Raw genomic sequence first — 27,299 nt, forward strand, 5'->3', positions numbered from 1 at the left:
CTAGTGGTTCTTTATCTTCTGAGGTTGTGCGATCTTTGTCCAGCCAAGAATAAGGTAGAGTCTAGTAATGGATACTGAAGTATGAACTATGGGGATAATTTGTAGTCTAAACAAAGCAAAATATTTACCCTCTAAATATGACACAAAATTAGGCAAGCATTGTATTTAAATGAGCCCAGATTTTAAGGCTTGTGTGTGTGAACGGTGTATACAGTCTGCATGTGTATGAATGAGAGAGAGGTGGTGTAGATTTAAAATGACCATTGGATCCAAAAAGAAAAATTCAGAACATCTGAGAATGGCATTGCATATCAGCATGTGGGCAGCATGTAGATAGATGCACAATTGAGTAGTACAATTAAATGTTATGATGCTGAAACACCTTTATTGCCGTATTACAGCTGGTCATATGCTTTAATAGCTGGAAATCACACAAATCTTTATCACAAAATTTAAAAAATCCTACACTCAAATACAAGGATTCTAACTTTCACTCATCAGTGTTTATGCCAACTTATTCCTTTATTTACAGGCTGATCTAGAATGCATTAATCTGAGACCACATGGGTATACAGGGAATAGAAGAGAGCCACCTGCATTTTATTAAGATAGTAGGTTGTGAGCCTATCCAAAAGCGATACAATGCTAAATAAAAACCACAGTGCAGTTATAAAAGCCAACCATTGTACAAGACCAGAGGAAGCCTTAGGGTACAAACGGATATCAAATCACAACCATTTTCATTCAGTGGCCTTCCGACAAGACTTTGTGTGTGTTCTCAGCAGATGTGACAAGAAGGGAAGTGAGTCAAATTCAATCAGGCAGCACTTGGAGAGTAGTTTTGTGTGAATGAGGTAGCTCTGTGCAGTGCAGCAAGAAGTCAGCTCCTTTCCTTGGTAATGGAGATACTAAAGATACCATCTACCAGGATTCTCATGCTTAGCATCCTAGAGCAAGTGGCAGATAATCATCATTGCTTGTTCAAAGGGTTATTTTATCAAAGTGTCAACATTAGATTATGTTGTCCCCAAAACTAGTCAATTTAAAAAAAGCAGTATTTGCAATGAAACGGTCAGAAGTGGCTTGATGAAAGCCTATGTATCATTGCTCAAGAGCAGCTGGGATCTATTCTCAGGGCTAAGTGCACTCTGCAGGTAATGCTATTGGATGCCTAAGGAAGGGGGGTAATATCTGCTCACTGCATGAGTGACTTTTGCTGGCATATTCTTTAAACATCCATAGAGTTTCTTTTCTCTCCCCTACAGTACAAGTGCCATGTTCATAGATGTCCAGAGAGGGAGCAAAATCAAGTACAAGTGCAGACATGGGCTTGAATTCTCCCTTCATTTATGCAAGTACAACTCTCAGCGACTTAAATGGGGAGTTGTACTCGTGTAACAGGAGAAACTGACCCATGATGTTCCCCAGAAATGGTGGAGGAATAAGGAAGAACTGTTTCGATCACAGGCTAGTGCTTTGAGGGGGATCCATAACCACGTGCTGGGAAGGACTGATGCAAAATAGTGTGTTTCTTACAACATGTTATTGCATGAGCCCAGAACTCATGTCTTGCTTCTGATCACATCCTCTCTTCCTAACATTTTTAAATACTTAATGTGTTTTTTAAACACGATGGAGACCAATTTAATCAAAACACTTCAGGTACTTGAAGACGTGTATCATGCAATTACACTATTTGTTTAAATATTAAGGCATATACTGTACAAATGAACTTTTAAACTAACTATTTGAATTTTTGAAATCAGCATCCTCTTTTTTTATTGTTGTTCTTTCAGAGAAGTGGAAGGTGAACTTGAAATAGTTTGGGAATCTACCTCCAAAGAGAACCGGAGAATGAAAGAATTCTTGCATAAATCTCTGGAGAAAAATAACATGTGGAGCACTGTCAGAGTTTATGAATCATATTTAGATGAAATCTCTCAGAAGGATTTTATTTCTGGATATGATTTTAGCTACTGTGATGTGAAACCATCATCACCCACAAAAAATCAAAGTAAACAGGAACCTCTGTGTTAAGGACAAAGGTGCCTCTACGTCTTGCACAGGAAAGGATGATCCCAAAGAAACAAAACAAGAAGAGCTCTACATCTGAATTAGACTCTCCTCAACCACAAAATATGTTCCAACAAAAAAATCATTTATGCTCTTTGATACTGATATATACGTTAACTTGAATTGATAACAGCATAGTCTCACTCCGGTAGCGTTATATTTTTAGTATAGATTTTAATAATATTGTTGATATAATTTGATAAAAGACCATTGCTAATCCAGTAGAAATGTAGTATAGCACTAGTCATGACTCTAAAGCCGGCAGTACTTATCAAATTAAAGGGATAAATAATTGGAGAGCTTGGCATTCTAATTGCCAGACTCACAGAGCACATAAATCCTAGGGTTACTATTTCCTGTTCACTTGTTTTGTAGCAGAGACTCTCCTATATGGTAAATAATGCTTATGTTTTTATATGGTTTAATTGAAATGCTAGTAGTTTCATCTATAAACAATCCCATACAGTTGTTTAATTATCCAAAATGTGGAGATTTAATCAAACAAAATACACAGAAAACATCTGCAATGTCTAATCTTTATTTCACTGTTTGTAAAGCACTTTAATATCCTTAGATGCAAAGTGTTACTATTAGGATCGATTGTCTTACAAAATCTCTGCCTACTACCTGGAGAAAGAAAGAGGAAGTGCCAACTGCATAGAGAATTTGGGGACAAGGCAGGGGCAAATTAGTGGCACCACATCCCCTGCTACCTCAGACATCCAAATGGGAGTTAGTACTGCTTGAATCCATGACTGCTTATAAATAGCTATAGAGGGACCCAGCCAACAGCAGCACATTTCCTGATGGAGTTGTGCTGCCAAGGGGATGGAAAGTCAGAAGAGGCATGGAGTCATCCCCAGGATCAGGCGGCTTTGCCCTCTGCAAATTCAACAGCATCTGAAACCACTTCCCCTTTAGGGGAAAATTTGCAGGGAACCCCTCAATTTTTTCTGCTCTAGCTAGACCCCTTCACAGAGTTCTTTGCAGCAGGGGGAAGTCTATCCCATTAGTATGATACATTTATTCTCATATTTCACAGCAATTGCACATTGTAGAAACCAAAGCTCAAAGTTGATATAAAAGTGAAGGGTTTTATTTCACAATTTATACAAGTATGTTGGATCTTTCTGCAATTTTTTAGCTTGGTGCCTAATTTTATTACCCTAGCTAAAGAACTGACAACTGTTTGTGAATTGAAAACAAAAAGGTGAAAACAATACTCCTTAAATGTGTAAATCTACAACATATACAATCTCTTATTGCTTGTTGACAGGACCTAAGCAGCAAAAATAAAATTAGGGAAACAAAGGTCCCTTAAAATGAACATAAAAAAAGAAAATGTACTCCAATTGGTGTGGATCTGAGAGAGTACACTTATTTACTAGAGTCTTCTACCTCACATTAAGGGCCTCACTTAGGAAAGCGAAGGAAGGGTATGTCTACACTGCCAAAAAAACCTTAGGCAGCATGTCTGAGAGCCCTAGTCAAGTGACTTGGACTCATGCTATGGATCTAAAAATAGCAGTGTAGACACTGCCTCTTGGGCTGGAGCTCAGGCCTCTGCGACTCACTCTGCTTTGCCAGGTTTCAAAGCCTGAGCAGGAATGTCTACACTGCTATTTTTAGTCCCATAGTGTGACCCCGGTAAGCCCAACTCTGTTGACCTGGACCTAAGACTTGCTACTGCAGGGTTTTGGGTGTTTTGTTTTGTTCTGCACGGTAGACAGTCTTGTAGCTCATACCCTAAGATAGGGTATGTGCTTTGTGTCCCGTTAAAGTCCATGAGAATTAAACACGTGCTCAAAGTGCTTTCCTGAATTGGGGTCTAAAGCATGTGCAAAATCACTAAATTGCAGCAGACTTGTTACCAGCCCAAATAGTTTTATCTTTACTATTACATTTTAGAGCTTTCAGTTACAAAGACAGAATTATTATCTCACTCCCTCTCCCCCAGACACCTAACTACAAACAGGATAATTTTTTAAAATTCTCATGTTTTTGGGCTCAATGGCTGTGACATAACAGTGAAATTACAAAATTACAAAAGCCTAAACCTAGTAAGATCAAGTAATACACCAGACGAGGATTGAGAGAATGAGCTAATAATATCTAATAATACCTAATATTTTCATTTAGACTTTCACTAGATCTTGTAGCCCAACCACTCCTGTTTCTCTGAGGTCTTGCAGGTGGCTATAGTAATTTGAGAGGCAATACCCACAGTATCAATTCAGCTGTTATACAGAGAAGAACATTACAGACTATGTACATGCATAATTCTGCATCTAATATAGTAGACAAACTTCATCAGCATGCACAAATGGACAACTTAGACATGCACATACAGTAATTGTGCATACATATCAGACAGCTGCACACAATTTTTTTTTTGCATAGCCTTGTACATCACAGGTTTTAAAAATCAGGCACTGTGCATCAGATTTTTAAAAATGGGCACCTGAATTTCCCATGCACAGCATGAGTGTTCAGGTAAAGAATAGTAATTAGGTACCCAAACTTTTCAGGTTTTAATTACCTGTTTGCACCTGGCTGCACATTTTAGGTTCCTTCTTTGGAAACCCTGCCCTTCTTGGCTTACATCTAAGGGTACGTCTTCACTACCCGCCGTATCGGTGGGTAGCAATCAATTTATCTGGGATCGATATATCGCGTCTCGTTAATAATATCGATCCCCGAACGCACTCACCGTCGACTCCGGAACTCCACCAGAGCGTGCGGTGGTAGCGCAGTCGACGGGAGAGCCGCGGCCGTCGATCCTGTGCCGTGTGGACCCCAGGTAATTCGATCCAAGATATTTCGACTTCAGCTACGCTATTCGCGTAGCTGAAGTTGCATATCTTGGATCGATCCGCCCCCCAGCGTAGACCAGCCCTAACAGATCTGCGAGAACTACTCCAGTTATGACTGGTTAGAAACTAGGGGTAAGATTTTCAAAGTCACTCAGTGTTGGCCTAATTCTGGTGCTACTGAGGTCAAAGGTAAAACTCCCTCTGACACACTTCCACCTCCCCCCCTTTCCTTCTTTGCTGTGTCTCCTTTCCTCTGTATAGCTCTCATTTTAGACCTTTAAATTTAAAACAAGTTTTATGTGCCTTTATGTATCTTCACAATGTAACTTTATAGCTTATTGAACATATTCATAAATATACTTGCATGACCAAAGGCTGCACTATATGTAAAACATTTCTAATATGTAAAATTTAATAAAAAAATATTCTTAAAGAGGTTCTCATCCTGTGAAATTCTCTCAGAAATAAAATTTGCATTGTATTAAGGGAACTTAGAAAACGTGATGGCATATTCCCATGTGGGACCAATCCTGCATTCTGTGCATACCAAAAACTCCCAAAGGCACGTGGGAATTATGCATGTAAAGGATTGGGCCCCCAATTGTTTTGATGAGTATGTTGAAATACATATTTTTAGCGCTAAAAAGTATATAATATGTGCAATTACACTGCTGATTAGTTGAAGAGTTTATCTGAGTTTTAAAATCAAACCAGAGATGTTGGAAACCCTTGAGATTAGAGAAATTTCATGATGAAGAATAAGTAAAAGCATCTTGGCTAGAGGGCACAATATAATATGGAGTTAATACAAACAGAATTAATGATTAAAGGGATATTTCTGCTGTGAAATCTATGAGTTATGAAAGAAGCCAGTAATTTTGTTCTTTTTTTTGCACAGCTTAGAGTTGATTTCCCTCTAAATTTCTCACCAGTGAAAAACAAGTATTAGATTCAATTTGTTTAGCTTTCATTTCAGAGTACTTTATATTTAAAGCCTGTTTATAGGTAGAAAAATAATGTAGTTTATTGTGAACTGTTGGTCTTAGGACTAGACAAAGAGTGCATTTTGCATTTTTATGCAGAAAGCTATTAATTTGAAAGCAAGTTATTTTAGTTCAAATCATTTTATTCTGAATATCATTTACATTCAGATGGTATACTAAAATACAGTAAAAAAGCCAAAATAAAAAATATCCAAGATCCTAATAAATAACAAAGGCTGTAACATACAGGTTAGAGTTGGCTATTAGGAAGTACAGCCAGTTAAAGTAAACAAATACCGCATCAAAAAGTCAGAAATAATGTTGACTAGAACAAGTCCCTGACTGAATTAGCATGATCGTGATTCACACCAGAATTAATGCCCAAGTCCCAGTCAAAAGCCTGAAAGCCTGTCAAGGTTTCCTTAACTTCTAGAGAAAGCAAATGAGCCACTGGAGACAAAAGCAAGTGGATAGATTCTGGATTTTTAGCTGCTAGTGAGTCCCCTCCAGCTCCAGAACACTAAACAGTCATGTAATTCCCAGTGGGTGCAGTAAGAGTATTTTATTGCATCATTTCAGAATGACAGATTTAATTCATAACCAAAGACAAGACAGAGAAAAAGATCAGCACCAGGAACTCATTAATATGTTTTGTCTACAAAGTTAAGCCCTCCAAAAAGCAGGGTGTATTTTTAATTCAGAAGAATAAAATATGTTTTTTGCTTCCAGTAGTGAATTTAAAAACAAGCAAACAATACACTATTTGAATCAATATTGGCTGTGTGTATGAAGGTGAAAGGTTACCCAGTGAAAAAAGATTGCTGGCACTGGAGCAGCAACCTCTTTCCAAATAGAGTAAGGAAGAAAATAATATAAGGACATAGCAACTCACCATTGACATAAATAACCCTCCTCGGATTTGTGGCCAGAGCACCCTACATGAGATCTGATGGCATCACTTGGGTAGTAGATGGTATCAGTGCACCAAGCCAGGCTTAGACCTATGATATGCATTCTGTCCCGGGACTTTGCAGGTGGCCTGGTAGATGTGTTTGGTAATATTATTTAGATACCAATCAGGGGGCTACAGCTGTCCAGGGAAGACTAGGAGCGCCCCCTTTCCTTTACTGCCACAATCCCTGCCACTAAAGGAGCTGATCCAGAAGCTGAATAAATACTTTATGGCATCAGCCTAGTGGTTCAAACACTGAGACACTTCTGCATTGTGGCTCAATTTACTTGAACATGTTGTAAAATATTTTTTCAAAATAGAAAAGTGGTATTTTAGCAACATAAAACCCAGCCACATAAAGAAAAGGAATAACAAGAGAACTAAAAACCCAGACAGCCATCTGTATCAGTTAGTGTTAAAATATATTTCTAAGATTTTTCACTTCTGAAATTAGAGATCCGTATCTCATAGTGATGAAATAGTATGCTGTGCCATGTGGCGTTACAGATGACATTAAATAGGTGATAATTCTGTAGGAAATAATCAGTATAAACCAGCTGGCCTTACCGTTTTACTAAGATACCCCCTAAACGCATACTTCAATTGAAACCCTGTATAAAGCTTACAGGGTATTTGTTTGAACATTACTATCCCATTTCTTCACCAGTTTTAATTCCACATTGAAAGAGCTTCTTGTTTAATCCTGTTTATTATGAATTTATAGGTGGTAAACATTATGATTAGTTTTCCCACAGCAATATGATATCAGGAGATTTATGTGGCTCTACTTACAGCTCAGACATACTCAGATCCACTTTACAGTTTATGGGTCAAATGCTCAAGCACTGGGGCAGTTTGAGGGGCATCACTTTTGCAGCTCCCTTATTGTCAAGCTGCAGGGTAGAGCTTGGCTGGAGTGCCTCTTTGCTCCAGTTATCCCTGGATGCTCTATGTCCTGTTTTCCTCAGCTAGTACTCGCCCCCTTACATTTATATAACATAATTTAAACCAAAGTAGGAAGCGGAGATTATTTACCTGTAACTGGAGGTTGTTTGAGATGAATGGTCCTTATTTGAGGTCCGCCATGTGTCAGAGTCAGAACCATTCTGTACAAGTGTCCGTCGATCTGCACATGTTGTCCTTGTGTCCGCAGCTGAGGCTATAAGAGGCCATGCGGGCTGACACCGCTCCAGTATCTCTTTTACCACTAAGCAGTATAGTCCATTGCACAGGGGATGGAGGCAGGTACTGGAATCCGAATAGGCACCACACATCTCAAAGACCCTCCAGTTACAGGTAAGTAACCTCTTCTTCTTCAAGTTATGGTCCCTATATGGATTCCAAACACGGAAAGCATAGAGGTGGGTGTGAGGATTTGCAAGAAGTTATAGACTGCAAGACAGCGTGGCTGATGGCTGCATCCACTGCCACTGCTGGAGTGATGTTTTAGTGAGAGGTAAAGATGTGGACGGTGCTCCACGTGGCTGCTCAGCAAATGTCCTGCCACAGCATGTCCGTGATGCAGTCCAATGTGATGGCGTGCATCCACATAGAGTGAGCTGGGACTTCAAGAAGTGGAGGTATATTGGAGAGAGTAACATTCGTAAATGCAACACGAGATCTATTTGGAGATGCATTGCGAGCAGAGGGCTTGTTACTTGCAACGTTTGGCAATGGCAATGAAGAGCCTGGATGGAGTGTAGAAGGCACAGGTGTGTTGCAGGTAGAAGGCCAGTGCACGGCTGGCATCAAGAGAGTGCAATGTTCTGGCTCTGTGGGAGGTGTGGGGTTTGGGATAGAAGTCCCAGAGGTGGATGCACTGGTTGAGGTAGAACGCGGACACCACCTTAAGGACACTACCTTAAGGTGTAAGGAGACCTTGTACTTATGGAAGATGCGGGGGGGGGAAATCAGCCATCATGGCTGCCAATCTGTTAACCTGCTGCACTGACAAGATGGCAACCAAGAAGATCACCGTCATTGAGAGGTGGGAGAGAGAGCACATCATGAGGGGTTTGAAGGGTGGCTTGGTCAGAGCAGAGAGAGCTACATTAAGGTCCCAAGAAGGGATCAGCTTGAGCACTAGTGGAAAGGTGTTGAGCAGACCTTTGAGGAAACAGTGGTCAGGTGAGTGAAGACAGAGCAGCCATCCACCGGAGGGAAGGAGGCACTGAGTGCCGCCAGGTGGACCTGTATGGAGTTGTGGGTGAGCCCAATAGTTTGAGTTGAAGAAGGTGGTCAGAGAAAATAGCAATGGATATGGAGTCCAGCGGGTAATGGTGGCGGTGAGCCCAGGTGGTTTCCATTTCGCTTGATAACAGGCCCTGGTAGATAGTCTTCTGTTGTGCATGAGGACCTCATGCACCAGGGTAGAGCATGCTCTGTTTACTTGCGAGCTGCATCCAAATACCAAGCCATGAGTGGAGTGGGGTGCTGGAGATGTACCTGTGCCTGGGTGAGGAAATCCAGATGTGCATGGAGGCAGAGAGGGGGATGAGCGGGGGAGACAAAGGTGATCTGTGAACCAATATTGGTGAGGCCAAAAAGGGGCTATCAGTATGACCGTTGCTCAGTCCCTGTGAATCTTGCACAGGACTTGGGGGAGCAGGGGAATGGGTGGCAAGGCATACCAAAAGTTGCCAGTCCAGGGGAGGAAAAGGACATTGCCCCAGGAGACTGCCTCCACAGTTCCCTCTGGAGCAATAAAGGGGGAGTTTATGGTTCTCATTGGTCATGAAGAGGTCCCAGTGAGGGGAGCCTCACCTGTGGAAAATGGAGTGCAGGGTGGGATTGTGCAGTTCCCACTCGTGGTCTTCATAGAAGAACCTGTTGAGCATGTCCGTGAGGGAGTTGTGGGCATCCGGGAGATATGCAGCCTGTAGGATGACACTGTGCTTGATGCACCAGTTTCAGACATAGGCAGCTTCCACACAGAGGGAGGGAGACTTGGCACCACTTTGCTTGTTGATATAGACTACTGCAGATATATTATCGGATAGCAGTTGAATGTGATGGGATTGTATGAGGGGGAGGAATGCCAGACAGGCGAGACAAGTGGCTCTCAACTCCAAGATGTTGACACACATCCTAGCTTTTCGTGCTGTCCAAAGGCCCTGGGCTGTGTGACCATTCAGGTGGGCAGAGTCTATTTCCCAGGACTTGTTACAAGTAACCTTCGTTTCTTCTTTGAGTGTCCTCTGCTTATTCCCACTCATAGGTTTGCTAGATAAGCAATACCCCAGGACTGGATGGTGACACTCAGGGTCCTAACTAAATAAGAATTGCAGAACTGCTCTATCAAACAGGGCATCTAATTTCAATGCCAAACCAAATGAATAGTGTTTTGTAAAGGTATGATTGCAACTCCAAGTAGCAACCTTATATTCCTATATATATATTCCTGTATTTCAAGAACTGGAACATGTCTCAGATGTGCTATAAAGGAGCTATTGCTCTGGTTGAGTGTGACCTAACTCCAATAGGAGGAGAAACTGATGCTACCCTATATGCCTGTTCAATATGCTGTTTCACCCAAGAAGATAATGACTAAGCAGGACTGGCATGATCCTTATAGTTGTAAACATAAGAAATAAAAAGTTTATCAGAGTTGCAAAACTGTCCTGTCCCATTTAGGTAATAATCGAAAGCTCTTTTAGCATCTAAAATATGTAGTTTATATTCTTTTATGACCATGAGATTTCAGAAAGAAAATTAACTGATTGTTATAAAACCCAGAAAACGTTTTAGGAAGGAATCTGGAGTGAGCTCTGAGGACAATGCTATCTTTATGAAAAACAGTGAATGGTGGATCTGCCATAAGAGCATGCAACTTGCTCAACCACCTTGCTAGTGTAGTGGATATTATAAAAAGTGTTTAAATAGATAAATGACAAACAACAATCTGCTATGGGTTCAAAGGGAGAATTCATGAGGTGTGTCAAGATCAAATTAGAGTCCCATGATAAAACTGGGTCCTAATGTGGGTACACATTAACTAGACCTTTAATAAATGTCTTAACTGTGTTATGTACAAAGACAGATTTCCTATCTTAAGTACACGATAAGCTATTGCTACTAACTGTATTCTGAGAAAATATGTAATATGTAAACACAGTAGAACCTCAGAGTTACACACACCAGAATTACAAACTGACCAGTCAACCACACACCTCATTTGGAACCGGAAGTATGGAAGCAGAGACCCCGCCCCCAAAAAAGGCAAATATAGTACAGTACTGTGTTAAACAAATTACTAAAAAAAAGTAAAAGGAAACTTTAAAAAGGATTTGACAAGGTAAGGAAACTATTTCTGTGCTTATTTTATTTAAAATAAGATGGTTAAAGCAGCATTTTTCTCCTGCATAGTCAAGTTTCAAAGCCATATTAAGTCAATGTTCAGTTGTAAACTTTTGAAAGAGCAACCATAATGTTTTGTTTAGAGTTACGAACATTTCAGAGTTACAAACAACCTCCATTTCCAAGGAGTTTGTAACTCTGAGGTTCTACTGTATTTCTAAAGACCTTAAATGTAATAAGTATTTAAAAATACATTGGACTGGTACTTGTACAGGATCTACACATTTGTCAGCTATGGAGTACACTAATCTATACCACTTAAATTCACAATTGAGGTGACTGCTTCCTAGAATTAACCTGAACCTGTTGCACCTGTACACTGCAAGATTTGTCAAGGTCCATTAGAGTTGCATTTGCCACACAGCTAGATATAGTGAGGATGAATCACCTGGACCATACATCCTCATGTCCTGTTATAATATGTTTGGCATCACAAGCAGAAGTTTGTAGATGCTCCAGAAGAGTGAAGAAGATCTGAACACTGCTATTGCCTTGGTCACGTGGGAGCAATTGGAATTATCCTGGCCCATCATGTCTTATTTTTAACACCCTCTGGATGTGTGTGTGTGGGGGGGGGGGGGGGGGAAATGTATAACAGGCCCATCCCCCTTTCAGAAGGAACACATCAGATATGGATGGCTTCTGCCTGCTCTCAAGCAGGAATGAGGATGGTTCTGAATTAAGCCTGAGATGGCACCCTCTATCCAGTCTTCAAAGCATCCAAAAATCATTGTCAGCTTACAGATCCTGGGTGTCAGCGAGAGCAGATCAACAGGATCAGGAAGCTTAACAACAGCCTCAGGAGAAACTTTGCTGTTTTCTGGACGAGATGATGGACAACACCATGAAGGTGTTGCCATCCTTTTGAAGAAGGGAGTGGAGCATTCCCTGCTTGAATGGAAATCCATCAGCAGCAGACTTATGAGGACCAGACTGAAAGGGAAACATCAACATCACCCTGATTCAGTGCTATGCTCCAACAAATGACAGTGATGAAGAAGTAAAGGACAAATTCTACCTTACACTACAGGCCGAGTTAGAGAGAGGACCATGCCACGACCTATCCTCATGGGAGACCTGAATGCCAAGGTCGGTAAGGACAATACAAACAATGACAGAGCAATGGGAAGACATGGGTGTGGCACCATGAATGAAAACAGAGAAAGGCTTGTTGATTTCTGTAATATGAATGACCTGGTCATCGGCAGAACCCTATCTGAACATCGTGAAATTCACAAGCTGACATGGCGTTCTCCAAATGGCAGAGGTAAGAACCAGATTGACCATATCATGATCAATGGCAAATGGTGACGCTCACTGACAGATATGAAAGTGAGAAGGGGTGCAGATGTTGGCAGTGACCACCACCTTGTGACAGCCTCCATCAAGCTAAAACTGAGCAGTGTGGGTCCACCAAACAAGGGACATAGACGTTATGATATTGACAAGCTAAAGTCCCTTGAAATACAGAAAGCCTTTGTTCTGCAGCTTAAGAACAGGTTTCAAGCACTTGCAGACCTTGATGAAGAGGAGAGGAATGCAGATGAGATCAACAAGAGGTGGGACAAAGTAACAGCAATTTATAAACACAGCAGTGAAGCCTGTCTAGGCTACAGGCAGAAGAGAAGGAAGGAGTGGATTACACTCAGTACATGGAATGCCATAGAAACCAGACGAGCTCTGAAGAAAAAAGTTTGACACACAAAATCCCAAAAGCTAAAGGACAAATACCATGAGCAGTATAGCAAGGCACACCGAGAGGTCAAACGCCTGGTGAGAGCAGACAATTGGCATTATATTGATAATTTGGCAACACAAGCAGAGGATGCAGCTGCTCGTAGTGAACAAGGAACCGTTTATAAAATTACACGGCTTATCAGTGGTAAACGGCTGACACCAACAAACACTCATCAGGAACAAACAAGGACACCTCCTAACAACCGAAAAAGAACAAGAAATGCGCTGGACAGAGCATTTCAAATAATTGCTGAACAGGGAGCCACCTAAAGAGGAAGTAAACATCCAGGGGGCAGAAGATGATCTTGATATCAACACAGACACCCCAACTAAGGAAGAGCTCATTCAAGCCATCAAATCCTTAAAAAATGGGAAAGCTCCTGGCAAGGATAACTTGAATGCAGAATTATTCAAGGTAAATCCTAAATTAGCAGCATCTATCCTGGCCCCTCTATTTAAATCAGTCTGGGAAAGGGAGAAAGTGCCAGATGAGTGGACCAATCGGATTATAGTGAAGATAGCAAAGAAAGGAACTCTCAGTGATTGTAATAACTGGCATGGTATCCCACTTTTTATCTGTGCCAAGCAAAGTACTGTGTAAGATCACAGCCCAGCATATATCAGAGGCAATTGATAGTGTTCTCAGAAAAGAGCAAGCTGGTTTTCGGCAAGGGCGTGGATGCACAGACCAGATCTTCGCTCTACGAAACATAATAGAAAAGTGCTTAGAATGGCAATTTCAACTCTACATAAATTTCACAGACTTTGAGAAGACTTTTGATAGCATTCATAGGACCAGCCTATGACACGGCGGGCATATGGAATTTCTTTCCGTATAATCAACGTTATCAAAAGCTTCTATTTCAACTTTACATACAGTGAGCTCAGTTTTGAAGTCAAAACAGGAGTATGTCGGGGTGTGTCATGTCTGCAATCCTCTTCAACGTTGCCATCGACTGGGTAATGGCTGGCGTACAACAGAAGACATGCCAAGGGGCATTAAATGGACACTCTTCTCATCCCTTGAAGACCTGGACTTCGCAGATGATGTTGCTCTCTTATCACATACCCAACACCATATACAAGAAAAAAACAAGTCAACTCAACGCATTCAGCCAGCAAATTGGACTGAAAATCAACCGCAATAAAACAGATATCATGACCTTTAATATTGCCTCACCATCACCAGTATGGATAGAGGATTATGTTCTCACCAATGTAGAAACATTCGTATACTTGGGCAGCACCATCAGCCAGGACATCGGAACAAGCCAGGACATCCAGAACAAAATAAATAAAGCCAAGAACACCTTCAGGAGCTTAAATACAGTCTGAAAATCACCAAAATACACCAAAACCAATCTTAAGATTTATCAGAGCTGTATACTTTCAACACTACTTTATAATGCAGAATGCTGGGGAATAAGAAAGTATGACGCGTCCAAACTGTCTTCATTCCATACAACCTGCCTCCGAAAAATCCTCCGCATCTTTTGGCCCAGAACAATCTCAAACCAAGATCTATTGACACAGTGTAGCAAAGAGGATCTGACCACCATCATTGCCAGGAGGTGCTGGAGATGGATCAGTCATGTGCTTTGGATGGAAACTGATTCCATCACCAGAGAAGCAATAAGATGAACACCTGAAGGCAAGCGAAAATGAGGTCACCCGAAAACAACATGGCGAAGAGTTGTGGAAGCCGAGCTGAAAAACCTGGGGCACAGCTTGCCAGAAACAGACCGGAGTGGAGGAGCTTCATCACTGCCCTAAATGCCAAAGGCATAATAGGAACATGATGATGATGATGATGATGATGACAGAGACAAATTATCAGACAAAGCTCAGTGTTAGATCAGCCTTGGAGGGAGCTCAGAGAAAGCCAATATAAATAATTAGTGAGGTGGAAGAATGAGAAAAGGTTAGAAGACAGAAATATGTACAATATAACTGTCTTGTGAAAACTAAGGAGGAAGCATAACCTACAAATATTTGATGAATGTAAAGATGGAAAGAAATTATTTCAGGTAATTACTTTGAATTGTTATGCTGAAAGTAATGGGATGAAGTTCAGTCATGGAAAGTTTAAGATGAACATCCAGGAAAGCTTCCTAATACAAAGTATTTTGAATTGTGAAAGAAGTCTTCCAAGGGAAGTGGTGGAAACCCCTAAGTTTGGCTGGTGCATGCTAAATGCATTCTTAGTAAATTTCTTCTTCTCTAATGTGCCATATTACATATGTCCTCAGAAGTGAAAAGGAGTCTAAATCAACTGCTAACATAGTGCACAAGCCCTTAGTGTATGCAATTTAGAAGATACTTGCCGGTAACTGTTGCAAACTATACTAACTTCTGATAATATTTTGGCAAATGTGTATGCAATTTTCCCTTCCTGTTCAATGTTAAGAACAAATTTTCAAAACGCTTTAACTTAGCCTTCTAATTTTAACAAGGCGTTAAAATAGCTTGTGAGTAAAATGCTTAATTTCATGCTTAACTTTAAAGTGTATACATTTTATTATATCTGGTACCATAGAGAGCAGCCATGCACAAAACAGAGAATTACCCTGTTAAACTCAAAGGATGTTGCATCTCCTCTGTCACATGGTTAAAAGTGGCTGCCAGGGTACTGTACAATGTTGTTGGTAACATGCCAAATGCTGAACCTACAATTTCCCCTATTTCTTCATTATCTCACCGTTTAATTTTTTTTCCCCCTCCATATCCTGGTTTGGATCATACAGTGCTGATCATCTTAACATATTATTGTGGGCTGGGACAATTATACTGAGTTCTTGCATGAAGGACACTCACTGTAATTGGGGCAATAAAGCTTTTAAGTGACTACCTCTGTATAAATACTATAAATAATTTTTATTCTGAAAAGCCTGGTTTGCCACATGCCAAAATCATTGTTGTTGCATATTTTTTAACAACTCCCTATTCCTCAGCACAAGATTATCCTATTGAGCAGACATCTATGCTGTTTCTCTGTAATTGTTCAGGAGTTTCTTGAAGAAGAGAAAAATATCCTTCATATTTGTTTTTATTTTTCACCTTTTCTGTGAAGGAAGCTTTGCCAATACATGGTTGAGAGAGGCAGAGCATGGACAGGAAGGAGTCATAAAAGGGGCTTAAAATGTATATACACTATTACCAACATGAAAGCAGTGGTTAAAGTTTTAAAGAGAGAAAACTAAGGGTCAGATGACCAAGAGGGAGAAGTTGGATAGAGAGAATGGGATCCCTTACCATCAGAAAGAATGAACAAGATCGTTGCCTACCCAGAAGAGTTTGTTTCTGTGCTACAGGCAGAGTGAAACTCAGGACGAAAATAATCAGAGATGTTGTTTATGACGTGAACCATTTTCTCAAGTACTTTGATAGCTAGACTCATAAAATTCATTATGACCTTTAGCTTGTGCTGTAAAATTCCAGTTATGTGTACCAAGATGACACAAGGTAGCAATTTCACTTCAAACAGAGTTTGAGACTTAAATTTAATTAAAAGACAAAGCTTGACTTGTTGTTCCAAGGGTCCCTCATTCTTTGCCAGCCGCAGCAAGTTAAGCAAGGCATCACATGTATTAACTATGCAAATATGAACCATATTCTTTTTTATTATTTGTATTACTGTAGTGCATATGAGTCCTAGTCATGAACCTGGATCCCACTGGGCTAGGCGCTGTGCAAACACAGAGAACAGTAGATATTTTCAATCTGTGTTGAAAAATAGACAGAGAATAAAAAAAGACTCAAAACTAATGCCAGTACTGTACTGACAAAGCTGCCTAGGTGAAAATGGTTTTGTAGCCATGAAAAGATAACTCAGTTGTTCATAGTCATAGTATAAAGAAAAATATCTGAGAATTTAACTACTTTTCATGAACACTGAAGCAGGGATGATCAGCAGTTTAGTATGTGCAAAGTTAAGTTACTATCTCAAAATGTAGATAATTCTCTTGGATGAAAAAGGTACAGTAGACTTTCATTTTCATAATCCATTATTGCACCATCTACAATTTCCAGTGGTTTATAATGCATCCATAAACCTCTAGCTTGAAATTTAAGAAGCGAAGGTTACTGACCCTGTGCAGTAACTGTGGGTGCTCCACTACTCCGGAGTTCTATCTATGGACTCAGGGGTGGAGAAGGAACTGAGGGGGTCTGGTTGCGCGGTGCTAAACAGGCACTAACAACGGTTCGAAACAGGGAGAGCGCATGTGCGACCTAGATGAGCACTGCTGCTAAAATTCTCCTATCAAAGGCACAGGGACACTCCTCAAAGAATAATGGGTGTTTCCAGGCTGCCTTATAAGTTAAAGTAAAAAAACCTGCCTCCTTGATCTCAGCTTTCTCAATTGCACTCTTTCCTCCACTATTCCTTCATGGTATACTTGTGGTGTGAGACAGTTTGAGAGGTTTGAAAGTTGTTCAAACAGCAATTTGCTCTTTCCTTTTCACCACTTTGGAGCAAGCAGAACATTGTAAGTTTCCAACACTGATCACTACTTTTTCGTTAGCCAGAAAGAGAGAGACTCGTAAGAATTTTCCACCATAAAAAATTAATGCCATTAGATCTGCAAAGCTCCATCCAGAGTGCTCAGGGCTCTTCCACTGGGATTATAGTTAGATAGGCACAACTCTTCCATTTAGAAAAGATCTAAGCGCTCATGATCCTATAGATCTAACAGCATTAATTTAATATGGTATAAATTTAATAAATTTAAAAGTCTAACAGAGCAGGAACATGTTTGAAAGTTGCTTCACTTTCAAAAAGATGGATGTCAAGAAGTGAATATCTCAGATTTTCTTTAGCTTAAATTTAATTTTCTTTCTGCAACAAGCTAACTTCAGCAGAGCCTATCTCCTGTTGTATATTTTCAGTCTATTCACAAGCAATCCCATGATAATTTCTCATTGCATTCTTTAAACCGTCTTACATTAAATACGACAACTTCTGTTGTTGGTAAACTTGAGATTAATTGACCTCAAAAAGTAAATATTAGATGTGTCAGGCAATATTTGACAGAACAGATATGGTTCATTAAAATGAGTTGTTCTCAGACTTTGTTTTATGTATATTCTGAATTTCAACCAAAGTATTTAGAAAATCCTCCATTATAGCCATGCATTTCAGAAGATTTTATTTTTACTCCTGGGGGAATTCTGCTACTGTGCTTGCAAATAATTAATTATTTAAATTTTTTGTGCAGAAAAAAGCTTCTGCCGAAATGTTGCTACAGTTCCCCCTTTTGCCCACCAGACGGTACTATGGCTCAAGAACAGCAGCAACTCCCTGCAGAAAATAACTTCTGCAGTTCTGCCTTTTGCCCACCAGAGGGCATTGTGGTGACAGAACACAGCAGCAGCTCCCAGCCGGCTAGGGACGAGAAAGAAACCGTCTTCTTTGCAGCGCCGGTCAGGCCAGGTCAGGAGACAGACAGTGTGGGTCCCGGGGGGGGGGCAGACAGTGGATCATAAGGGCTAGTGGGGGAAGATAGACTGGGGCAGGGGCTGAATAGGAGTGGAGGCACAGGGCCACAGGCGGGAGGGAGGTGCAGGGCCACATGGTGATGAGGGAGGAAGTGCAGAGCTACATAGGGACAGAGCATGGCTGAGTGGGGGCACAAAGACACATGGGGACAGGGACACACGGGGACAGTGAGTGGATGAGTGGGGGCAAAGATACACATGAGGCAGGGGGAAGGGGCACAGAGACATGGGGACAGGGGTGCAGGGACACAGGAACAGGAGGGGCATCTGAAGAAGTGGGTTTTTTACCCACGAAAATGTATGCCCAAATAAATCTTAGTCTTTAAGGTGTCATCGGACTCCTTGTTGTTTTTGTGGATACAGACTAACACGGCTATCCCTCTGATAAGGGACAGGAGATGGCTGAGTAGGAACACAGAGACACATGGGGACAGGGGGAGCAGGTACAGGGACACATGGGGACAGGGCAGTGGCTGGGTAGGGCACAGAGACACATGGAGGAAGCTCCTTAACAATTCCTCCCTGCCCTGCCCCTAAAAACCTATTCCATACTTTTCCCACCCATACCAAACAATTGTCCAAGTTCACACCCAGGCTCCTTCTCAGCAATTTACTTCCCTCTCCCTCAGCTCGTCCGTTACCCCTGACTCCCCCAAGCCTTTTCACTGCTTCTGAGGGGTGCGTGAAATATGGTTCTGTATTATAGTTTAAATGAATTATTACTCATTTAATAATTGCGGAGTTCTGTATTAATATGCCTAGTAAGGAATCTATTTGTCAAAAAACATTTCCTAAATCTTTTTTGTTGTCTGTATTGTTACAGACATACTTGCTGACAGGTATTTTGCAATAAATGACCAAAAATAATTGAAATTGGTGTGATTATATTGTGTTATTTTGACAAATAAAGTATGCAGAATTTTAAAATATTGTGCACAGAATTTTTAATCATTTGTTGCAGATCTTTTCGTTTCAAAATATACTCATGGGGGGAAAAATTAACAAGGACAAATAGTTCGAATGCCAGGAAAAATGTTATTTTACTTCCTATGAGATAATTATCACAGAACTCATGGCAGTCACTTAGAATGCACATATCTGACTGGATGAGCTGATTAGTAAACTTTGTTCCAGGGCTCAGAATTGTGGACCTTGAGAAAGATAAATGATAAAAAATGTAATGATTCATGTCTGTTTTCAGTCAGTCATGAGACTTCTCATATCTCCACTACTACTAATTTACAGGCTATATTGTGAGATGGGTTGAGCTCCCCATTTCCTTCACTGGGTGTTTCAGGTGCACAGCACCTTTCTCAGTTGGGCCCTATATTTATTTTTCATAACACAGCAGGTAGTCTCCAAGTAGTTAATTTCTGAGCTCTTTAGCTATAGTTTCTGGACTATAATAGGGCACTGTTTATATTATTTCTGAGTGCCATAATTTCCTGTAATATAACCAGGCAGGCTAAGTAAATATTACTGTAAATTGCGGATCCAATCGATAGGTATAATTCAGAATTCTGAATCTTGACACATCATAATATCCCATAGCCCTGCAATCACCTATCTGCAGTCACTAGGGGAAAGAATGTAACTGAGCAAGCTGAAATCATCAAGGAGGCAATTTTTTTTTAAAACTTAAACTTATAAGGCAGGCTTGAAACACCATAATCTAATGTGCCTTATTACATGTGTCCTCAGAAAAGTTGATGATTCCAATTTCCAACAGTGCACAAACCAGTACAATAGTAGCAAGGTGGTGCATACTATACAGTAGAGCAGAAAAAGAGGTTACTTACCTGTGGGTGCTCCCACCATATGATCTATGCATGCCATGCGCTCTGGACTGGAGATTCCTGAGCAGTTCCTTCTCAATTGCAAAGCCAGAGACTCCACAGCAGACGGAGGACCAGATGTAGAGGACCTATAAGAACAAAACATCTTAAAGAATTCAAGTTACTGTACAGGTAAACAACCTCTCTTCCTTTGAATATATGTCCCTATGGGTGCTCCATTGTAGGAGACTCCCAAGCAGTAACTGGTGCATGCGGAGGAGGAAGATCCAAGACAGTTCAGAGGACTTCATCACCAAACACTGTATCAGTTCTACAAGCAGATAAGATAGCATAATGCTTGGCAAACATGGACAGAGGACAAAATTGCAGACTTGCAGATTTCTACTATGGGAACATATTTCAAGAGAGCTACAGATGTGATTGAGCCTTAGTGCAGTGTGCTGTTCCGCTGTGAGGGTGCTCTATTCCAGAAGTGTCATAGTACATTAAAATGCAACCCAAGACCCACCCCAACAGTCTTTTTGTGGAAATGGGCTGTCACTTCATCCTCTCTGAAAAAAATACAAATAGGCAAGGTCTTAGTACTGTCAAGGTAGAGTATGAGATCTCTCCTGACACCTAGTGTATGTAGGCTGGTTTCCTCCCCAGAGACACGAGGCTTTGGATATAACACTGGTGGATCGATTTCCTGATTAATATGGTATTCTGAAGAGACCTTAGGGAGGAAGCAAGGATGGGGACACAGTGTAGTTTTCTCTCTGTAGAATGTAGTGAATGGTCAGTCTGCCATGAGAACACTTAGTTCTCCCATCCATCTAGCCAAAGTGATGGACATAAGGAATGAAGTCTTCAGGGAGAGGTGGAGGAGAGCGCATGTAGCTATCAATTCAAAGAAGGGCTTTCCTTAGAGCATTAAGAACCAAATTTAGATTCCATTGGGGGGCCAGATTCCACACAGGAGGAAACAAGTTGTGTAAGCCCTTAAAGAATCTGGTTGTAATAGGATGGGCAAAATCTGAGAAGCACTCAGTGAGTGAGTGGAAGGCCAAACGTACTCTGACTGAGCTCATTGACAGACCCTGTGTCTTCAAATCCTACAGGTACTCTAGGCCCTTACAGAGCAGAGCATCTGATGCTTGAGAAGAGTGAAGAGAACACCAGGAATGGAGGTGTTTACAGTTTTGAAGGGAAGTTTTGCAAGTAGTAGGTTTCCTGCTAGACAGAAGAAACGACTAGACACTATCCAAACAGGTTAGTTCCATGTTTGAGAACCATTTAAGAACCATGCTGTCAGGTTCAAGGATGAGGGGTTGGGATGGATCAGGGTCCCTAAGTTCTGTGATAGGAGATCCCTCCTGATGGGAAGGCAGATAGACATTGCCACAGAGAGGTGAAGGAGATTTGAATAACCACACTTGTCTTGGCCAGGACAATGTTATGAGGATAACCCTTACTCTTTTCTGTTGCAGTTGAACAAGGTCTTGAAAAATCAGAGATAGAGGCAGGTAAGCATATAGCAAGTATATGATCATGGTGTTATTAGGAAATCTCTCGAGGAGTCGTGTCTATAAGGAGCAGAAAAGGCAAGTTTTCATGTTGATTGGGGTACCAAAGAGGTCTGCTGAGACCTCAGGCTTGGCAGATGCTGTGAAAGACAAAGTCATAGAGCTCCTATTCATGAATCATAGAATATCAGGGTTGGAAGTGACCTCAGGAGGTCATCTAGTCCAACCCCTTGCTCAAAGCAGGGCCAATCCCCAGATAGATTTTTGCCCCACATCCCTCCTAAATGGCCCCCTCAAGGATTGAGCTCACAACCCTGGGTTTAGCAGTCCAATGCTCAAACCACTGAGCTATCCCTCCCCCTGGTTCTGATGGAAGTTCCTGCTCAGAGAGTCTGCAGTTGTGTGGCCTGGTAGATAGACCACTGAGATTGGTTAGAAGTAATGGAAGAGGAGAAGGACCTAGGGGTCCTTGTAGACCGCAGGATGACTATGAGTCGACAATGTGACATGGCGGTGAAAAAAGCCAATGCGGTCTTGGGATGCATTAGGCGAGGTATATCTAGTAGGGATAAGGAGGTCCTGCTTCCGTTGTATAAGGCACTGGTGAGACCTCATTTGGAGTACTGTGTGCAGTTCTGGTCTCCCATGTTTAAAAAAGATGAATTCAAACTGGAACGGGTGCAGAGAAGGGCGACTAGGATGATCAGAGGAATGGAAAATCTGTCGTATGAAAGGAGACTAGAGGAGCTTGGGTTGTTTAGTCTGACAAAGCGAAGGCTGAGGGGGGATATGATTGCTATCTTTAAATATATCAGAGGGATAAATACAAGGGAGGGAGAGGAATTATTCCAGCTTAGTACTAATGTGGACACGAGAACGAATGGATATAAACTGGCCGTGGGGAAGTTCAGGCTTGAAATTAGACGAAGGTTTCTGACCGTCAGAGGGGTGAAATATTGGAACGGCCTTCCGAGGGAAACGGTGGGGGCGACGGACCTGTCTGGTTTTAAGATTAAGTTAGATAAGTTTATGGAGGGAATAGTTTAATGGTAAAAACATAGTAGCCAAGGAAAACCAAGCAATGGTACGTAAATAGTATAATGGCTAACAGGGGTCAGGCTAGAGACTCTTGCCTACATGCTCGGGGTCTTACTGATCGCCATATTTGGGGTCGGGAAGGAATTTTCCTCCAGGGTAGATTGGCTGAGCCTCTGGAGGTTTTTCGCCTTCCTCCGCAGCATGGGGCAGGGATCACTAGCAGGAGGGTCTCTGCCGATTGAAGTCACTAAAACACAGGATTGGGGACTTCAACAGCAGAGTCCAGGGAAGGGGTAGGGACGGTTTTGTGGCCTGCAGCATGCAGGGGGTCAGACCAGATGATCATAATGGTCCCTTCTGACCTTAAAGTCTATGAGTCTATGAGATTTCTATCTGATAGGAAATGCACCAGTTCCACAGTTTCAGCAATTCCGTGAATAAGGATTGGGATCTTACTAAGCCCTGCTGGTTGATATAACACATAGCTGCCCTGTTGTCCAGTATTACCCTGACAGAGTGACCCTGTATGGTGTGAAAAAAGTGCTAATAAGCATATTGAACCACTCTTAGCTCTAGGATGTTGATGTGGAGTGTGGTGTCTTGTGAGGATCACCTGTCCTGGGCTGTGGTTCCTCCCCAAAAGTGAGGCATCTGTTGTAAGGATCTTTGAGGGTGGGAGATGTGAAAATGGGGTTCCCATGAAGTGCTTCAGTGGGTCCTTGGATCACTGGAGAGTCTCCAGAATTTTCAGGTGGTACCATGATGAGTTTGGAGAGACTGCCTGTTTGGGGTGTACACATACCTTACAACATCTGAAGGTGCATGTCTTGCATAAAGCATGACAAACGTGAAGGCTGACATACAGCCCAAGAACTGTAGGTAGGTCCTTGCAGTTATTTGCGGGCTGTGCTGTATTGCTGAGATTAAACTGGACATAATAGAGAATCTCTCCTTAGGCAGGTAGGCTCTTGTAGTAAGGGTCTGGAGTAGCTTTGATGAAGTCTATCCTTTGGATTGGGGTCAGTGTAGACTTCATCAGATTGATATGGAGACCCAGGGACTGAAATAAAGCTAGCACCCTGGACGTTGCCGACTGACCCTCTAGAGCTGACCAACCCCTGATGAGCCAGTAGTCCAATATCACAATATCTCAGTGACATAGGTGTGCTTCTAACACTGAGAGGACAATCTTTGTAAAGACCATCCGGGCTGTGCAGATCCCCAAGAGGAGAACACTCAGTTTTGGTAATGATCTGAGCCTATTACAAAATGTAGGAAATGCCCGTGGGATGGGTGGATGGTTACATGAAAGTATGCATCCTGTAGGTTGAAGGTGATGAACCAGTTTCCTAGATCTAGGGATGTAACCATGGTGGCTAGCATGATCTGAAATGCTTTGAAAGGAGATAGGTGGGCAAGTTTCTGAGACAGAGGATTGCTCTCCCTCCTCTGTCTCTTTTGTGGACTAGGAAATAGTTGGAATAGAAGCCTCTTCTGAAAAACTCAGGTGGCACCACTTCAATCTCTGTCAAGAGTAGGAGAGATTCCGATACTGCTTTAAGAGGTCCCTGAATGTATTGCCCCATCCACATAGCAAAACACTTTGAAGGTACATATCAGTGATGCAGGCTGCATCCTCTTCACGGGAATCAGAATGGCACTGGATGGACATATGCCACCTCCCTGCTAGATTCATCATTGAGGAATACAATTAATTTACACCTCTCACATCACTAAAGAATTTTAAAAAAGGTGTTTTTTCTATGAGACAGCTCATGCTTTTAGTGTTTCAGAAAGCACAGGCTGGCAGCACCATGTTAGGAGGAAAGACAACTACATTTCTGCTGGAGTTTCTACCATTATTTTTGTTTTATTCCAAGAATGAGTTTAATCCTCATGAAAGAGAAGGGCTAATAGCACTGGTGGTGTGTAAGCTTCCTCTCACAGTTTTGCAAATAAATCTCAATCCTGACCTCTAACCTGTCCTGCTACTATTCCAGTCCAGAGGCTCAAAACCTACTGAATTTTCCAGTGATTCTGAGAAATTAAGGCTCACCAAACTCACTTTCACCAACATGGGATGTGAAATAGGAGCTTTTTAGATTAAACCTGTGAATGGCCCATTGACTTACACTTTCTCGGTCATAGAAGTTAGGTTCTGGCCCTAATTTGAATCAAGCCAATAATTTTACTGAGAATGAACAAATATTAGAGATTTTTCTCATGTAGAAAAAGTAAAGAAAGAGGATTTTCAAACTAAAATTGGTCTGCAGGGAGGTATGAACAACTGAACATTCATTAAGATGCAAGATCTACCTGCTGGTTGCAGCTTAGCAACTGTGTCCTGAGAGGAGAGGAAATATTCTGAACACATGTAGGGGCTGCACCTTGTGAATGCAAGTTTCAAAACTCTCAGACTAAGCACATTCATGATACACAAGATTCATTTGATTTCTTTTCTGGGAAAACACCAGTGGGAATTCAGTAAGATACCCACTGTAAAATATGCCTAATATACTAGACAGTAAGACTTAACTCTATATGGAAATAAAATAAATGGAATAAATAGCCACAAAATCATGCCGATATACTGAAGTACAACATTCAGATGAAGAAATAGGAAGAGATTTATTTTTCAGTCAAGACTGCAAAACCAAACATTAAAAAATTCAGACTTTCAGCATTGATTGTTTCAGTGGGCATTGCAGTTATTTGTACCCACCACAGAGAAACACCATTGAACTTCAATAATTGAGGATCAAGTGAACACTTGGCGGAGATGCAAGGGAGACCCTTATATTGCTGGAGTGTTTGTTTCATTTATTAACAAATATTAGAAATAAATGTTAATGAAGATGATATTCAATACTACCAGTAAAACAAACCATCACTAGAAAGTACAAACATTTCAAATGGAATTAGATGAGTATATAGTGTATCTAATATGGCTTCTTTGTGGCTTTCAAAAAGCTATTTGTTAGAGCCAGATCTAGGCCACAGAGTATGGATCTAGGGTTGAACTTAACAGGGAGTGGTGGAGGGAGCTGGATCTAGAGTTTTGATCTGGTCTATTTTAAATTAAGGGAGTGACTAAAATTTTCAGATTTATATCTGAACCCAACGTTTATGAGTGATTGGTGGAAAAATTCCAAGGGCAGACACTGTACTAGAGATGGGCCTGAATCAAAACTCTGATCCACTTTTATAAGCAAACAACATTACATTGCCGCAATGTTCCCTAGGTATTTCCAATACTAAATACATAGAAGAACAGAGAATATGTGGTCATTCTTTATAGTTGCAAAGACAAACCTGGAAAGTTTTTAAAGGTGAGGTCAATACTTACAGTCACTTCTTAAAGCAATGACTGTTTAAATACATTAAAGTCAGGACTCAAAGGGAGGAGCAAGTACCGCTAATACATTGTTCTCCCTGTTAAAAGAAAGTAACCTGCTTGAGGATAAGGTTAAGATAAAAAGTTTCCATTCTGAAATACTTATAATACAAGGCCCAACTAAAGTCTCCTCCAAGTTTGAACAGTCGTTCCAATACATTAGAATATTGTCATTGATCCAAAGTAGAATATGCACTGTTATCAAGCAGTAAATACCAACCCCTACCAAACCTTAACCTGATATTACTGACTGCAGTAATGATTATATAAATAGCATTGTCCCTACTAGGCATTGAAGTTTAAAAATTACTCTTTTATGATTACACTGAGAAAGCAGTTAAGTGTACCTTAAAGTTTCAACATTAGCAACCTACGCTGTTCAGATAGGATCATATTCAGCTCAAAGGAGCCCTTGCTTCTCCAGGTCCTTGGAATCTCTGAGTTCCTTGATCTCTGCAGCCACTCATCGGTTTGACAAGGAAGTAACTCTTCAATAGCCGTGGAATATCACATTAAGCATTACTGTGTTTCCTGCCCACAGGTGGCATCTCAGTAGATCTCCTAGTGTTGGGGTGGTTTGTCCCTACTGATGAAAGAAGGGGTGCTCTGTTGGTAGAAGTGCTCATAATAAATTGCAATTCTATAAGCAGCTCTCATTTAAGGAGGAGATCTTAAAAAGATTAACCCCAAAAATATCCCAGGGGATAGGTTAATATGATAAATTATCCATTTTATTTATGAGGGAATAAAACAATTCAGGCCAAACAGCGAGGCAATGGTACAGACCTGAGTCCTCTAGTCACTAGACCACACTCTCTGAACATATAGCTAGGGTGGCTCTCAAGATGTTGATGACTTTGTCCAAAGCTGCAAAAATATCCAGGATGTTGGTGCTGGCAACTGAGATGAAGGAAAAAAAGAAAAAGTGGGGTATGGCTCTTGGGGTAAAACAGAAACAAAATTTGAAAATTGTGGGAGGTACAATACACACATCTATATGCAAGCAGCACACAGGATATCACTCCCAAATTAAAAAAGACGGTTACTCACCTTTGTAACTGTTGTTCTTCGAGATGTGTTGCTCATATCCATTCCAATTAGGTGTGCGCGCCGCGTGCACGATCGTCGGAGAAATTTTCTACCCTAGCAACACCCG

General features: G+C 41.2%; 1 protein-coding gene and 1 long non-coding RNA gene across 5 annotated transcripts in view; one reads left to right on the forward strand and one right to left on the reverse strand.

The window, feature by feature from the left end:
• CEP89 (centrosomal protein 89) overlaps positions 1-2,570 on the forward strand; it is a 125,619-nt gene extending 123,049 nt beyond the window's left edge. For 2 of the 3 annotated variants that reach the window (XM_054048649.1, XM_054048647.1), the window contains exon 19: positions 1,797-2,570. In XM_054048649.1, the coding sequence (XP_053904624.1) occupies positions 1,797-2,037 (241 nt within the window). In that variant the 3' untranslated portion in view covers positions 2,038-2,570. Of the gene's footprint in view, positions 1-4; positions 55-1,796 lie in introns of all 3 variants that reach the window. The other variant, XM_054048648.1, reaches the window with a different exon arrangement.
• On the reverse strand, positions 1-26,710 carry LOC128848622 (uncharacterized). 2 transcript variants are annotated; one of them, XR_008447083.1, is made up of 3 exons: positions 26,518-26,710; positions 20,210-20,334; positions 1-61 (listed from the first exon to the last, which is right to left on the reverse strand). It is a non-coding gene; the product is annotated as an uncharacterized LOC128848622 (long non-coding RNA). The 2 variants fall into 2 exon arrangements; XR_008447082.1 differs by having other exon boundaries at positions 26,491-26,710.
• Positions 26,711-27,299: the final 589 nt, after the last annotated feature.

Source organism: Malaclemys terrapin, chromosome 14 (genome assembly GCF_027887155.1).
Source record: "Malaclemys terrapin pileata isolate rMalTer1 chromosome 14, rMalTer1.hap1, whole genome shotgun sequence".
Classification (NCBI taxonomy): domain Eukaryota; kingdom Metazoa; phylum Chordata; order Testudines; family Emydidae; genus Malaclemys; species Malaclemys terrapin.